The sequence below is a fragment of the Mauremys reevesii genome, linkage group 24 (genome assembly GCF_016161935.1).
Source record: "Mauremys reevesii isolate NIE-2019 linkage group 24, ASM1616193v1, whole genome shotgun sequence".
Lineage (NCBI taxonomy): Eukaryota > Metazoa > Chordata > Testudines > Geoemydidae > Mauremys > Mauremys reevesii.
The window spans coordinates 15638805-15654983 of record NC_052646.1 but is presented as its reverse complement, the minus strand read 5'-3'; the positions used below and the strand labels follow the sequence as shown (position 1 = coordinate 15654983).

Genomic DNA, 16179 nt, shown 5'->3' with positions numbered 1-16179 from the left:
GCCCTGCCCATGGCCAATGCCCCCCTCCCCCGCCCAAGAACAAACAAGGCTGGGGGGAGGGGAACACGGCTGCAGTAAAATAAATTGCACTTTAATAAGAAAGTCTGTGCACAGGGGGGGCAGCCCCCTCTATGGGCAGGACAGCAAACCCCACCCCCCCCAGAGACAAAACCCGCCCCCCCAAGAGACATCTGTATAAAAAACCAGCCCTGGTGAATGGCTCTGGGGGGAGTCAGGCCCTGATTCCCTCCCCCGTTCGCCCTCTAGGAGCAGGGGCATCAGGGGCCCCCTCCCCTGCCTGCACCCCCCCCAACCAGCTTGGGGGCCCAATTCCCCCCCAATCAGGGCCCCACTCCCTGGTGCACCCCACATCCCCTGCCCCAGCTCAGGGGCCCAATCGCTCCCCACTCCGCACTCCAGCCCAAGGCCCCACCCCCTCCAGCTGGGCATCTTTGGTTGCTCAGTCCAGGGTGGATCGGGGGGTCCAGTCCGGGGGCCAGCCACCCCCCCCCAGTCCCAGCCCCCGTGCGGGCGGGGAGGTCACGTGGGGCGCCGCAGGCCCTTCTCGGTGCCGATGGCGACGGTGATGTTGGTGTAGAGGGGCTGGAGCTCCCTGGCCAGCAGCTGATAGTCCAGCGTGTTCATGCCGTCCTGGCGCCAGGTCCGACGCGTCTTGGCCAGCAGGTTAAACCTGGGGGGGCGGGGGATGGGGTTAGCCGGACAAGGGACACCCCCCCACACATCTTGCCCACTGCTGGGATGATGCCCAATTCCCACACAATTTCCCCTTCCCACCAAGCCCCACCCCATTCCCTCCCCGCTGCCAGGATCCCCCCCCACCAAGCCCCACCTCATTCCCCCCCTGCTGCCAGGATCCCCCCCCCCACCAGGATCCCCCACACACCAAGCCCCACTCCATTCCCCTCCCTCGCTGCCAGGATCCTCCTCCCCCCCCTGCGAGCCCCACCCCATTCCTCCCTGCTGCCAAGAACCCCACCACCACCACCAACCCCACCTCATTCCCCCTGCTGCCAGGAGCCTCCTCCCACCCATGCTGCCAGGAACCGCCCCACTAAGCCCCTCCCCACCAACCCCATTCCCTCCCCTGCTGCCAGGATCCCCACACACACACCAAGCCCCACTCCATTCCCCTCCCTCGCTGCCAGGATCCTCCTCCCACCCATGCAAGCCCCACCCCATTCCCCTCCCCTGCTGCCAAGAACTCCCCACCCCACCACCACCACCAACCCCACCTCATTCCCCTGCTGCCAGGAGCCTCCTCCCACCCATGCTGCCAGGAACCCCACTAAGCCCCTCCCCACCACCAACCCCATTCCCCTCCCTCGCTGCCAGGAACCCCCGCCCACCCATGCAAGCCCCATCCCATTCCCCTCCCCAGCTGCCAGGATCCCCCACCCCCACAGGCTGCTCCCCTCCCCCGCTGCCAGGATCCCCGAGCTCCCAACACCACTCCCCTCGCCCACTGAGGGGATCCCTCCCCCCACCCCGACCCCCCCGTTCCCCTGCCCCCGTCACCTCCTGGGGTTCTGCTCGTTGCCCTTGTCGTGGCCGTGTTTGATCATGCGGTAGCGGCCGTGCTGGATGGAGGGCCGGGAGATCAGCATCCCACTCAGCGCCACCCTGCGGGGAGAGGAGGCAGGGTTAAAAACGATGGGCCCATCGAGCCTGGTATCCTGTCGTCCCGCCGCCCATCCCACCCACAGGCCCATCCAGCCTCACGGCAGGGGGGCCGGGAGCCAGGACTCCTGGGTTCTCTCCCCGGCTATTCTGCACATGTGCCTCAGTTTCCCTACCTGTATAACAGACCGTGTGGCCCCTCCCATAAACCTGGGCTAGCCCAGCAGGTGTCATATGAGAATCCTCACCCCGGGTGGGAGAACCCAAAGGGGTGATTGGCTGTGAGGCTGCCCAAGGCCCCACCCCCCCAAAGCCCCGCCCCCTCTCCCACAGCCCCGCCCCCTACCTCGCAGCGATGTCATCGTCTTCGCCCCCCCAGCCCCAGTAGTTGTTGGGGAAACCGTTCATCTTCATGTACTGCTCCGGGGTCAAAGCCGACACCCCCCCGAAGTACGTCTTGTAGGGCAACCTACCGGGAAGAGGGGGCAGCGTCAGCGGGGGGCACTCCGGATGGGCAGTGATGGTGGGGGAGGGTGAATCCAGGCTGTCAATCACACTTGCCAGAGATGCGGCCCCCGCTGGGGTGGAGCACGGGGGCTGGTTATACAGGTTACCCCCTCGCTCAGCATGGAGATGTGGCCACCTCTGGAGCGGGGCATGAGCTCCGATTATACGGGGACCCCTTGCCTGGCAAGATGCAGCCCCTCTGGGGTGGGGCTCGGGGGCTGGTTATCCAGGGATCCCTCGCCCGGCGTAAAGACATGGCGGGCTGGTTAACTGGGCACCCCTCGCCCAGCATGGAGATGCAGCCACCTCTGGGGTGGGGTGCAGGGCTGGTTATCCAGGGACCCCTCGCCTGGCACGGAGACACAGCACCTCTGTGGTGGTGCTCAGGGGCTGGTTATCCTCGCCCGGCGTGAAGACGTGGCGGGCCGGTTATCTGGGCACCCTTTGCCCAGCATGGAGATGCAGCCACCTCTGGGGTGGGGGGTGCAGGGACCCACTTGTATCCGAATTTGTCCATGGCGACGGCGGCGTGCTTGGGGAAGCGGTCGCAGGTGTACAGGTTGCGGTCGTCCTCAGGGATGAGGTCAACGTCGTGGAAGAACATGCAGTCCCAGTCCTCATCCTTCATCGCCTCCTTGAACCCCACGTTCAGCAGCTTGGCCCGGTTAAAGGTGTAGTTCCCTGCCTGGCGGGTGGGAGGAGGGGGGACAACGGAGGGTTACTGCCAGCCCCCTGCTCTAACCACTAGCCCACACCCTCCTCCCAGAGCTGAGATAGAACCCGGGAGTCCTGGCTCTCAGCCCACCTGCTCTAACCTATATGCCCCACTAATCACCCCAAGCCAGGAAAGAACCCAGGAGTCCTGGCCCCCAGCCTCCCTGCTCTAACCACTAGACACTACTCCCCTCCCAGAGCCGGGATAGAATCCAGGAGTCCTGGCCCCCAGCCTCCCTCCCAGAGCCGGGATAGAACCCAGGAGTCCTGGCCCCCAGCCTCCCTGCTCTAACCACTAGACACTACTCCCCTCCCAGAGCCGGGATAGAATCCAGGAGTCCTGGCCCGCAGCCTCCCTGCTATAATCACTAGACCCCACTCCCCTCCCAGAGCTGGGCTAGAACCCAGGAGTCCTGGCTCCCAGCCCATCCTGCTCTAACCCCCAAGAGCCAACCCCCCCACCACCCCCCGGCACCCAGTGCACCTGGTGGATGATGTAGATGCCGTAGCTGAGCTGCTGGCGCTGCAGGAACGGGTGCAGGAAGTAGAGGAGGTAGCGCAGGTGCTGCTCCCGGTTGCGGTGGGGGATGATGACGGCCGTGCGGTGCAGGGGGTCGCAGTCGGGGGGCTGGTACCTGCCCCCGGCCGTCACGTAGGGGTTCTTGCGCACAATCCCCTCCAGGGTCAGCCCCGGGGGGAAGGTCACCCGGATCGGGCCCCCTGCAGGGCAGGGCAAACGTCTGAGCCCTAGCAAACTTGGGGTTCACAGCTCTGGGGGGCCGCCCCCCCATATCCCACAGAGAGGCTTCAAATCCATAGGAGCCCCCAAATCTCTGTCCCACTCCCACAGCCAGGGACAGAACTCAGGAGTCCAGGCTCCCAGCTGCCCTGGTCTAACCACTAGACTCCACTCTCCCGACCGAGCCAGGGAGAGAACCCAGGAGTCCTGACTCCAAACCCCTTGCTCTACCCACTAGACCCCACTCCCCTCCCAGAGACGGGATAGAACCCAGCTGTCCTGAGCCCAGCACCCCCTACGGTCACCACTCCCCCCCACCCCCCCCGGAGCCAGGGCTCCGAGCGCCCCTTACCTAGGAACGGGGAGGTCTCAGGGCAGTAGGGCAGTTCCTCGGGCCGCAGCGGGGGCCGGGCGATGAGGCTGAGGTTGGCGTAGACGTCGCCGGGCAGCGAGGCGTTGTGGGCGGCGCCCTGCGGGCCCCCCAGCCCGGCCGGGGCCCCCCCCTTGTAGAAGATGCCCAGGAAGTAGGCGACCCGCCGGCGGTAGCCCTCGTGGTACAGCAGCGCCATCACCACCAGCTGCACCCCCAGCAGGAGCAGCAGGTACCGGCCGCGGGACTGCAGCATGGCGCGGGGCCGGGATCATCTAGCCATGGCCGGCGGGCGGGCGGGGACGGCTACGGCCCCGCGTCCTGGGCACAGGCCGGGAGAAGGGAGGTAGCATGAGCCCCCGGGCCACCTGTAAACCAACCGCACTGGCTCCCCGCCCCCCTGCTCTAACCACAGCAGGGAGAGACCCCAGGAGTCCTGGCGCCCCGCCCCCCTGCTCTAACCCCCCTCGTCCCTCCCACAGCAGGGGAGAGAACCCAGGAGTCCTGGCTCCCCGCCCCCCTGCTCTAACCCCCGAGCCCCTCTTCCCTCCCACAGCAGGGGAGAGAACCCAGGAGTCCTGGCTCCCCGCCCCCCTGCTCTAACCCCCCTCTTCCCTCCCACAGCAGGGGAGAGAACCCAGGAGTCCTGGCTCCCCGCCCCCCTGCGCTAACCCCGGAGCCCCTCTTCCCTCCCAGAGCAGGGGAGAGAACCCAGGAGTCCTGGCTCCCCGCCCCCCTGCTCTAACCCCTAGACCCTCTTCCTCCCACAGCAGGGGAGAGGGCAGGAGTCCTGGCTCCCCGCCCCCCTGCTCTAACCCCTGAGCCCCTCTTCCCTCCCAGAGCAGGGGAGAGAACCCAGGAGTCCTGGCTCCCAGCCCCCCTGCCCTAACCCCCGAGCCCCTCTTCCCTCCCACAGCAGGGGAGAGAACCCAGGAGTCCTGGCTCCCCGCCCCCCTGCTCTAACCCCTGAGCCCCTCTTCCCTCCCACAGCAGGGGAGAGAACCCAGGAGTCCTGGCTCCCCGCCCCCCTGCTCTAACCCCCCTCTTCCCTCCCACAGCAGGGGAGAGAACCCAGGAGTCCTGGCTCCCCCGCCCCCTGCTCTAACCCCTTAGCCTCCACTCACCTCCCAGTGCCTGGCAAAGAACCCAGGTGTCCTGGATACCGGCTCACGACCTCACCTGCCTGAGGTGTGAGTCAGATGCTGCTGCAGGAATGGTGGCAGGAATTGGGAAATCAGGGAAGACAAAAGCCAGCCAGCCCCTGGCTCAACAAGTGTCTCCACCCAGGTTCCCCGCCCCTCCCACCGGACAGCTGGGAGCCAGCCAGGACTCCTGGGTCCTATCCCAGCTCTGGGATGGGAGTGGGGTCTAGTGGTTGGGAAGGGGAGGAGCCTGGGAGCCAGGACTCCTGGGTTCTATCCCCTGCTCTGGGAGGGGTGTGGGGTTGGGGGGTTGGAAGGCAGGATTCCTGGGTCCTATCCCCTGTTCTGGGAGGGGTGCGAGGGCAGAAAGCAGGACTCCTGGGTTCTATCCCCTGCTCTGGGAGGGTGTGGGGGCGGAAGGCAGGACTCCTGGGTTCTATCCCCTGCTCTGGGAGGGGTGTGGGGGCGGAAGGCAGGACTCCTGGGTTCTATCCCCTGCTCTGGGAGGGGTGTGGGGGCGGAAGGCAGGACTCCTGGATTCTATCCCCTGCTCTGGGAGGGGTGTGGGGGCGGAAGGCAGGACTCCTGGGTCCTATCCCCTGTTCTGGGAGGGTGTGAGGGCGGAAGGCAGGACTCCTGGGTCCTATCCCCTGTTCTGGGAGGGTGTGAGGGCGGAAGGCAGGACTCCTGGGTTGTATCCCCTGCTCTGGGAGGGGTGTGGGGTTGGGGGGGTTGGAAGGCGGGACTCCTGGGTTCTATCCCCTGCTCTGGGAAGGGTGTGGGGGCGGAAGGCAGGACTCCTGGGTCCTAACCCCTGTTCTGGGAGGGTGTGGGGGCGGAAGGCAGGACTCCTGGGTTCTATCCCCTGCTCTGGGAAGGGTGTGGGGGCGGAAGGCAGGACTCCTGGGTCCTAACCCCTGTTCTGGGAGGGTGTGGGTGCGGAAGGCAGGACTCCTGGGTTCTATCCCCTGCTCTGGGAGGGGTGTGGGGGCGGAAGGCAGGACTCCTGGGTTCTATCCCCTGCTCTGGGAGGGGTGTGGGGGCGGAAGGCAGGACTCCTGGGTTCTATCCCCTGCTCTGGGAGGGGGATGCAGTGGTTGGCGCTGAGGCTGGCCTGCTTGGGTCCTGGCTGTGGGGTGCTCCCCTGCTGGGATTCGGCTCCACCTAGCCCAGCGTCCAGGCCCTGACCTGGGAAGGCGGCTGCTTTCATGTGCCCTGGGGGCTGGATGTTTGACATACTTTGCAGGAACCCTTTGTCCCTGGGCCTGCTGCTGTTAGGGGGAGGGGATCATTCCAGCAGCAAGGCCAACAGCACCAAGGGAACCCAGGCGTCCTGGCTCCCAGTCCCTCCTCCCCCCGCTCTACCCACTTGACCCCACTCCCCTCCCCAGCACAGAACCCAGGTGTCCTGGCTCCCAGCCCCTACCCATCATGGTGTCCCCTGCCCCCCGCTACCTAGGTCTGGGAACTGGTTTCTCCGGATTGACCAGCCTTGTGCAATTCCAGGGCCTGGCCGCTCTGATCCGTATCCTGGACTGACGCTGGTGCCCAGCCTCTGCCCACGCCAGGGCAGGAGGGGTCCAGGGACTCCCCAACCCCACCTCCACGGGGCCGGAGCAGAGCCAGCGCCCCCCTACAAGGCAAAGGCCCTGTGGCCCCACCCCCCAGTTTGCTCCAGTGCCCAGCCTGGCCTGGGGGAGCGGAATCCGGGGTACTCACCTCGAGATGGGCAGCGCCCCCCCAGCCCGCTCCGCCGGGACGGCTCTCACTCCCTGCAGCTGGCTCTGGGCTCTGTCCGTGGGGCGCCTGGGGAGAGGAAGAGGAGGAGAGTGTGAGAGGAAGCAGGAAGGATACAGTGGGGAAGCGGGGGGGGGGGTGAGGGGGGGGAATAGGGGCTGAGACAAAAGACCCACCCCCTTTTTCCATCCCACCGCTTTACCTAGGGCTGAAATGCAGCCACCTCTGGGGGAGAGCGCGGCAGCTGGCCACGGCCCCAACAACGCTGCGCCAGGATGTTAAGGAGAAAAACGTCCAAGGGGAAATGGGGCAGGGCTTGTGGAAATTGGGGTTCCCAAGGGAAAAGGAAATGAGCCCCCCAGCTGCCCCCCCTGCCCCGCTCCCTGCAGCACGGCACCCCCCCTACTGAGCCCCCGCCCTGCTCCCCACAGCACAGAGCCCCCAGCTCCGCTCCCTGCAGGTCTCCCACCCCTGCCCAGCCCTGCCCAGCGAGAGATGCCAGGGCACCTGGGCTCTCACCCCAAGGCGGGCATGGGCCATGCCAGGGCCCCAGAAACCCAGCCTGGACCCCAGGGGGCAGGCACAGAGCCCGCTGGATTCAGCCCCTCCCCCCCCCTTGCTGGGCGAGCCAGCGTGCTGTTGCTTAGACAACCAGGGGTTGCCAGGCAGCCACTCCTCATCCCTCTTAAAGGGCCCGAGGTTTGGAAAGCAGCAAACCCCATCACAGGGTGCCCGCCAGACGCCCCTTCCTTACAGCGTGGGGCGTGTGCCCAGACCCCCCCACTCCACCGCCGGCAGCTATCGGCCTGCGGCTCGAGGAAGAAAGCAGGATGTAGTGTGTTTGAGTCCTTGGCTGGGTTACAAAGGTCCCATGGGAGTGCCACCTGGGGACGGCTCGCCCAATGTTGAGATGCAGCCACTTCTGGGGTGGCGCAGCCGGGGAACAGCCACCCAGTGACCAGAGCTGGGAGTGGATTTACGTCAGCAGCGCAAGACGAGCGAGTTTTCTTGCCCTGATGCAAGCCCAGCCTCTCTTTGTTCTACACTGTGGTTTCGGGACGGCAACGTGCCCAGAGGGGAAACACGGGGAAGGATCGAAGTCCGAGGTTGCTCTACCTCTGTCTGTGCAGGGAACAAGCTGCGCGCCCCACCACAGACAAATACCAGTAAAGCCGCAAGGTGAAATGAGCCAACACTGCTCCCGTGTGAGACCTCAACCCCCCCTGCCCTCCCTAGCCGGCTCCACCCCAGCAAGGACTGCAAGTCTGCAGCGAAGGAATGGGCATGCGAGACAGGGATAGAACCCAGGAGTCCTGACTCCCAGCCCCCACAGCTCTAACCACGAGACCCCACTCCCCTCCCAGAGCTGGGGATAGAACCCAGGAGTCCTGGTCCCCAACACGCCCCAAGCCCCCTCGCTCTAACCACTAGACCCCACTCCTCTTCCAAGGATAGAACCCAGGAGTCTGGGATCCCAGCCCCCACAGCTCTAACCACTAGACCCCACTCCCATCCCAGAGCTGGGGATACAACCCAGGAGACCTGGCTCCCAGCCCCGCCCCACCTCACCTTCTAAGCTCAGCTGACTCCCCCGTGCACCGGCACTAATGTGGCATTTACACAGGTGCTGGCCGTGCGCAGACCTGACGTCAGGGGGATGGACGTGAGCCAACAGCCTGGCCCTTGGCACCATTCTGCACAGCAAGGCCATGCCAACCCCTGCACCCCAATCTGGCCCCAGGCCAGGGGACCACCTGGCTCAGGGGGGTGGAATGGGGCCCTTCCCCCCCCCAGTGGGTGCTGGCCCTGATCCATCCCCAGAGGCAGGGACGGGTTCTGCTCCACGGACTCCCCTGCAGCCAGCCGCCAGCAGGCTCCCTCGCCAGACAATGGCTCATTAACAGCCAGCGGCATGGGGATTGCACCCAGGAGGGGCACAGAGCCAGCAGGGAGACGGGCACGGAGCCAGGCCCAGACCAACGGCCCGACACAGGCCCTTTCGGAGACAGGGCCAGGTCCACGCCCAGAGCCGGCACCCGCCCGGCTAACGGGAGCCCACGGGGTGCGGGGGGGGAATCCCGGGACCCTCAGCTGGAGATGGGAGGTCCCGGCAGTGCTGAGCTAGCCCTGGGGGTCTGTCCCCTGTGCTGGGGCAGGGGAGGGAGATCCTGTGCTCGGAGGGTGAGATCAGTGTGTGGGGGGCAGTGCAGGCATGGGGTGGAATGTGGGGGAGGGGGTGGGTGCCCACGGGGGGAGGGAGAGAGGGAAGCGGGGCGAGCAAGGCCAAGCCACGCCCCTGCTCTGTGCCTCAGTTTCCCCACCAGCTGCTTTATAAAGGGCCGCAACACCGGGCGTCCCGCCAGCTCCCGACCCGGCCCCGTGGCCCCACCCCACGCCTGAGGTGGAATTTGCCCGGCTTTAACCTCCAGCCACTGGTTCCTGGCTACATCCACGAGCCTCCCATTTCCTCCCCGCACCCCGACCCTCGCTGCTCCGTCCTCACTGCGACGGGCTCGCTACCGGGCCTCTTCTCCTGTCCCGCGATCCTACTAGGGTCTCTCCTCCGCCCCTGTCAACCAGCACCCCCCAGGCCCAGGCGCAGCGCTGGCCTCACCCTGCCGCACACAGAGGGAAAAGTCGCCCAGAAAGCGCTGGCGAAAAGCAGAGGCCCGGGGAAACTTGGCCGCAAAAATCTCGGCACCAGAATCGATCCGACGGGCCAAGGAACCGCCCCACTGCATGCTGGGACTGACAGTGCCGGGATAGTCCCAGCTTCATCCGCCCCTGCTCTAACCACCAGACCTCGCTCACCTCCCAGAGATAGGGGCAGAACCTGGGAGTCTTGATCCCATCTCCCCACCTTCGCATTAGACCCCATTCCCCCTCCCAGAGCTGGGGAGAGAACCCAGAAGTCCTAATTCCCAGCCCCCCCTTACTCTAACCACTAGACCCCACTCTCCTCCCAGAGCTGGGGACAGAACCCAGGAGTCCTGATGAGCTCATGAGACCAGCTTGGCCTCTGAGTCACCGGGAGAGACACGCTGGAACTGGGTAGTGCTGGCATCCAGCAGCGTCTGCGGATGAAACTGGGTCAGGAAGGAATAAAACCCCTGTGCACGTGGCGCCGTCCGTTTGGAGAGTCGCTTTGTTTCTGGCCTCAGGGACTTCCAGTGGCAGCGAGTTCCACAGGCTGCTGCGTAACCAGGGGCTTGGCAGCTTCTGCTGGACCAGCCGGCACTGCCTCGTGCTGGGCGGGTGGGACTTGGACGGAGGTGGACCCAGCTCTGGAAGGAGAGTGGGATCTAGGGGGTGGAAGGAGAAGGGGCGGGAACCAGGACTCCTGAGTTCTCTCCGAGCTCTGGGAGGGGAGTGGGGTCAGTAGCAGGGGTGCCAGGCCTCCAACTCTATAGCCCAGCACCCCAAGGACTGGGCGAGCAACTCCCCTGCCGCCCGGAGACCCCCCAGCGCCGAAAACCAGACACCGCCACGCTTCCCGGCCCTGCGCTCCCTGCCCATCCCGAGAGGACGGGGGCAGCAGGCTGGAGGGGCCCAGGGCTGAGTGAGGGGGGCGGGCACGGAGCGGGTGAGATACCAGCTAGATGTGAGGTCTGACCCAGGGGGGCAGGGAAGGGCCCAAAGGGCTGATCTGGCCCTCCAACGGGCATGGGGGCAGGGCTGGCATGAGGAGCCCCATGGGGCAGGGCCGAACGCTGAGCACCTGGAGTTCGAGGAGCACCCCAGCTCATTACCCTTCCCCTGGGGGGGGTCAGCCTGCCCACCCCCACATACTCCCATAGGGCGAGGGAGCGATCCCCGTGGGGGATGGACTCGGAAGAGCAGGGGGCAGGAGGTACCCCGGGGCTGCACAGAGGAGGGGGCAGGGTGGGGCGCCCCCCACAGGGGGCAGGCTGGGGAAGCAGGGGTGGGGTACCCAGGGAGGCAGCGTGCTCTCCGTGGGGGGCAGGTCATACCCCAGGGCTGCACAGAGGAGGGGGAGGGGGTGCTCCCCGTGGGGGACAGGCTGGTGGAAGCAGGGGTGGGAGGTACCCTGGGGGTGCACAGGGGAGGGGGCTCCCAATGGGGGGCGGGGCATGCACAGCAGAAGGGGGGTGGCAGGGGAAGGGGTGCTCCTCATGGAGGGTGGGCTGTGGGAGTAGGGCTTGGGGTATCCCAGGGGAAGGGGTGGGGAAGCAGGGGAGAGGTGCTCTCTGTGGGGCGGGAGGTACACGCAGGGGTGCACATGGGAGGAAGCATCAGGGAAGGAGGCAGGGGAGGGGCACTCACCGTGGGGGTACCCGGAGGCACACAGGGGAGGGGTGAGCAGGACGCGGGGGATATCCCAGGGGTGCACAGGGGAGGGCGCAGCAGGGGAGGAGATGCTCTGGCGGGCGGGGCAGGGGATACGTGGGGAGCGCGGGAACCGGGGCGGGCTGAACAGGGGGCAGGGGATACCCCGGGGGGGCAGAGGGGGTGGGGGGTCCAGGGGGCAGGGAATACCCTGGGGGTGCACAGGGGAGGGAGCAGCAGAGGAGGAGCTCCCCCCCCGTGGGGGTACCCCAAAAGCACACCGGGAGGGGTGGACGGGGGATACCCCGGGGGGTGCAGAGGAGGAGCAGCAGGGGAGGTGCTCCCAGGGGATACCCTGGGCGCACAGAGAAGGGGCGGGGCAGGGGATACCCGGGCGCAAAGGGAGGGGTGACTAGGGGCGGGGTCCCGGGGGTGCACAGGGAGGAGCAGCAAGGGAGGTGCTCCTGGTGGGGGGGTACCCCGGAGGCACACGGGGAGGGGTGGGCGGGGGATACCCCAGGGGCGCACAGGGCAGGCTGCTCCCCACACGGGGCGGGGGCCACCCCGGGGGTGCACAGGGGAGGGGTGGGTAGGGAGCAGGGGATACCCCAGGGACAGGGCAGGGGATATCCCAGGGATGCACAGGGGAGGAGTTGCTCCTGGTGGGTAAATACCCCGGGGGCGCACAGAGGAGGGGGGCAGGGGAGAGGTGCTCCCCGGGGGAGGATACCCCGGGGGGCACAGAGGGGAGGGGTGGGGCCGGGGCGACCCCGGGTGCGCAGAGGAGGGATGGGCAGGGGATACCGTGGGGGCTCACAGGCGAGGGGACTCCCCACAGGGGGCAGGGCAGGGGATATCCCGGGGGTGCACAGGGGAGGGGTGACCAGGGGGCAGGGGTCCCCAGGGGGCACAGAGGGGAGAGGTACTCCCCATGGGGCGGGCGGGGACACCCTGGGGGCACACAGGGAGGGGTGACCAGGGGCGGGGTGACCAGGGGAGAGGTGCTCTGGGGGGAGGATACCCCAGGGGGCGCAGAGGAGGGGGGCAGGGGATATCCCAGGGCTGCACAGGGGAGGGGTGACCGGGGGCGGGGGTCCCCGGGGAGTGCACCGGGGAGAGGTGCTCCCGGGGGGAGGAGACCCCGGGCGCAGAGGGGAGGGCTCCCACGGGGCGGGACAGGGGATATCCCGAGGGTGCACAGGGGAGGGTGGGTAAGGGTGGGGTCCCCAGGAGTGCACAGGGAGGGAGCAGCTGGGGAGGTGCTCCCGGGGCAGGGGATACCCGGGGCGTACAGGGAGGCGGGACAGGGGATATCCTGGGTGTGTACAGGAGAGGTGCTCTTGGGGCAGGGGATACCCGGGGTGCACAGAGGAGGGGGGCGGGGCAGGGGACACCCCGGGGGGTGCACAGGGGAGGGGTGGGGGGGATACCCCAGGGGCGCACAGGCGAGGGGCTCCCACGGGGCAGGACAGGGGACACCACAGGGCGCACAGGGAGGGGTGACCAGGGGCGGGGTCTCCCGGGGTGCACAGGGAGGGGTGACCAGGGGCAGGGGATACCTTGGGGGTGCACAGGGCAGGCGGCTCCCCATGGGGGGCAGGGGACACCCCGGGGGCGCACAGAGGAGGGATGACCAGGGGACACCCCGGGGGGCGCACAGAGGAGGGGGCTCCCCACGGGGGGCGGGACAGGGGATATCCCGAGGGTGCACAGGGGAGGGGTGACCAGGGGTGGGGTCCCGGGGCGCACAGAGGAGGGATGACCAGGGGCGGGGACACCCCAAGGGGCGCAGAGGAGGGCTCCCACGGGGCGGGACAGGGGATAGCCTGGGGCGCACAGGAGGAGGTGACCAGGGGCGGGGTCCCGGGGTGCACAGCGGAGGGGTGACCAGGGGCGGGGACACCCGGGCGCACAGGGGAGGGCTCCCGACGGGGCGGGACAGGGATATCCCGTGGGTGCACAGGGGAGGGGTGGGTGCAGGCGGGGATCCCGGGAGGCGCAGCAGGGAGGGGCTCCCACGGGGCGGGGCAGGAACACCCGGGGTGCACAGAGGAGGTGGGTGCAGGCGGGGTCCCGGGGCGCAGAGGGAGGGCTCCCCACGGGGCGGGACAGGGGATATTCGGGGTGCACAGGGAGGGGTGATCAGGGGCAGGGATCCCGGGGTGCACAGGGAGGGGTGGAGTGCAGGCGGGGTCCCGGGCGCAGAGGGAAGGGCTCCCACGGGGCGGGACAGGGGATACCCCGGGGGTGCACAGGGAGGGGTGGGTATGGGGCGGGGTCTCCGGGGCGCAGCGGGAGGGGTGGGTACAGGCGGGGATCCCGGGCGCAGCGGGAGGGCTCCCACGGGGCGGGACAGGGGATATTCCGGGGGTGCACAGGGGAGGGGTGATCAGGGGGCAGGGATCCCCGGGGGTGCAAAGGGGAGGGGTGGGTACGGGGCGGGGGTCCCCGGGGGGGGCGCAGAGGGGAAGGGGCTCCCCACGGGGGGCGGGACAGGGGATACCCCGGGGGTGCACAGGGAGGGGTGGGTATGGGGCGGGGTCTCCGGGGCGCAGCGGGAGGGGGTGGGTACGGGGGATCCCGGGGCGCAGCGGGAGGGGGCTCTCCCACGGGGCGGGACAGGGGATATCCGGGGTGCACAGGAGGGGTGATCAGGGGCAGGGATCCCGGGGTGCACAGGGAGGGGTGGGTATGGGGCGGGGTCTCCGGGGGCAGAGGGGAGGGGTGGGTACGGGGCGGGGTCCCGGGGGCAGAGGAGGGGCTCCCACGGGGCGGGACAGGGATACCCGGGGTGCACAGGGAGGGTGGGTATGGGGCGGGGTCTCCGGGGGCAGAGGGGAGGGGTGGGTACGGGCGGGGGTCTCCGGGGGCAGAGGAGGGGTGGGTACAGGGCAGGGGTCTCCGGGGGCAGAGGAGGGGCTCCCCACGGGGCGGGGACACCCGGGGTGCACAGGGAGGGGTGGGTACAGGGCGGGGTCTCCGGGGGCAGAGGGGAGGGGCTCCCACGGGGCGGGACAGGGGATAGCCTGGGGCGCACAGGGAGGGTGGGTATGGGGCGGGGATCTCCGGGGGCAGAGGAGGGGTGGGTACAGGGCGGGGATCCCGGAGGGCGCAGCGGGAGGGGCTCCCCACGGGGCAGGACAGGGGACACCCGGGGTGCACAGGGAGGGGTGGGTACAGGGCGGGGTCTCCGGGGGCAGAGGGAGGGGTGGGTATGGGGCAGGGGTCTCCGGGGGCAGAGGGGAGGGCTCCCCACGGGGCAGGACAGGGGATATCCCGGGGTGCACAGGGAGGGGTGATCAGGGGCAGGGATCCCGGGGTGCACAGGGAGGGGTGGGTATGGGGCAGGGGTCTCCGGGGGCAGAGGGGAGGGGTGGGTACAGGGCGGGGTCCCCGGGGGCGCAGAGGGAAGGGCTCCCCACGGGGCAGGACAGGGATACCCGGGGTGCACAGGGAGGGTGGGTATGGGGCTGGGGTCTCCGGGGGCAGAGGGGAGGGGCTCCCCACGGGGGCAGGACAGGGATATCCCGGGGTGCACAGGGAGGGGTGGGGAGGGGCAGGGATCTCCGGGGCGCAGCGGGAGGGGGCTCCCCACGGGGGGCGGGACAGGGGATACCCCGGGGTCTCCGGGGGCAGAGGGAGGGGGTAGGGGCAGGACAGGGGATACCCTGGGTCTCCGGGGGCAGAGGAGGGGGTAGGGGCAGGACAGGGGATACCCAGGGGTGGGTATGGGGAGGGCTCCCACGGGGCGGGACAGGGGATACCCCGGGGGTGCACAGGGGAGGGGTGGGTATGGGGCTGGGGTCTCCGGGGGGGGGGGCCGAGGGGAGGGGGCTACCCACGGGGGGCGGGGCGCGGGCCCCGGCTCTCACCCTCTCGCTCTGAATCCGGGCGGCCGGGCCGGGCACGTGCCCGTTGCGCGCCCCCGCTCCTCCCTGCCCCGCCGGGGGCGGGGCTATTCGCGTCACCGGGGCGGCTGGGCTCCCATTGGCCGAGAGAGGGGGCGGGGCTCGGCCGGAGGGTCAGAGACGAGCGCGGGTTCGGAGAGACGGTCCACAGGGGGAGACACCAACCTGGGAGTGGCGGGAGAGACCAACTTGGGAGGGGGGAGGGGGCGAGACCAACTATCTACGCGGGGGGGGCAGTAGGGGGGGCTGTACCTCACAGCTGGCGGGGCGGGGGTGTGTGGACTTTTTACCCCCTGCTCAGGCCCATAGCTCTAGCTTGCCCCTTTCCCTCTCCTCCCCCATCACTCGCCACCCGGGGAAGCTGTGCCAAACACGGGGGAAACTGAGGCACGCAGTGGCCTGGCAAAAAATGCTGCGGCAAATCCCCACTTTGTTGGAGCAAAGAGCGTCAGCCAGACTCACAGGCTGGGGGCTCCCCCCTGGGGACCGGCGCTGCTGAGAAAGATCAGGGGGGCTGTGGGGGTTCAGCGGCTGCACATGACAGTCCTGGGGTAATGCTGAGGCGCTCCTGGGGTGCACCAACTGGGGAGGCATGAGTGGGAGCAGAGAGATTTTTTCCCTCTGGATCTGGCCCCAGGGTGACTGGGCTGGCAAACCAGGCCCAGACCTGGTGCCCCCGATTGCTGATGAATCGGGGAGGGGGCCAGAGAAGAATCCAGGGGGAATGATTTCAGGGTTGGAAACCCTGCCTTAGGGTGAGAGACTCCAGCAGCTCTGCCTGTTGAGCCGAACAAAGGAAAGTTACGGGGGGACCTGATCCCTGTCCGTGAACACCTGCGTGGGGGACGAATATTTAATACCGGGCTTTTTGATCCAGCAGGGGCCCCTGTAACACCCACCAACTGCCGGGATTTGAAGCTAGATGAATCCAGATGGGAAATAAGAGGGAATTTTTTTAGCAATGTGGGAGTAATTCCCCTTGGGGATAATTTCCTAGTGGCCGCAGGGGATTCTCCATCACTGGTGGGTTTAAAATCCCCTTGGGGTGTTGCTCAAAGAGATCGGCTTGATGGACGATTTGGGGGGCAGTTCCCAGGCCAGGGGGGCCGACTAGAAGATGGTCCCGTCTGGCCGTGG

The 16179-nt window shown here is 68.1% G+C and overlaps 1 protein-coding gene across 3 annotated transcripts; it reads right to left on the bottom strand.

The window, feature by feature from the left end:
* Positions 1-351: 351 nt before the first annotated feature.
* LOC120390710 (beta-1,4-galactosyltransferase 3-like) lies at positions 352-15151 on the bottom strand. 3 transcript variants are annotated; one of them, XM_039513530.1, is made up of 8 exons: positions 15007-15151; positions 6830-6916; positions 3951-4289; positions 3344-3579; positions 2643-2830; positions 1985-2107; positions 1537-1641; positions 352-691 (listed from the first exon to the last, which is right to left on the bottom strand). In XM_039513530.1, exons 3-8 carry the CDS (start codon positions 4222-4224, stop codon positions 541-543), a joined length of 1077 nt encoding a protein of 358 aa, XP_039369464.1. In that variant the 5' UTR covers positions 4225-4289; positions 6830-6916; positions 15007-15151; the 3' UTR covers positions 352-540. The 3 variants fall into 3 exon arrangements, with proteins under 3 accessions (XP_039369464.1, XP_039369466.1, XP_039369465.1); XM_039513532.1 differs by lacking the exon at positions 15007-15151 and adding an exon at positions 7367-7407; XM_039513531.1 differs by lacking the exon at positions 15007-15151 and adding an exon at positions 7050-7130.
* Between the last annotated feature and the right edge of the window lie 1028 nt (positions 15152-16179).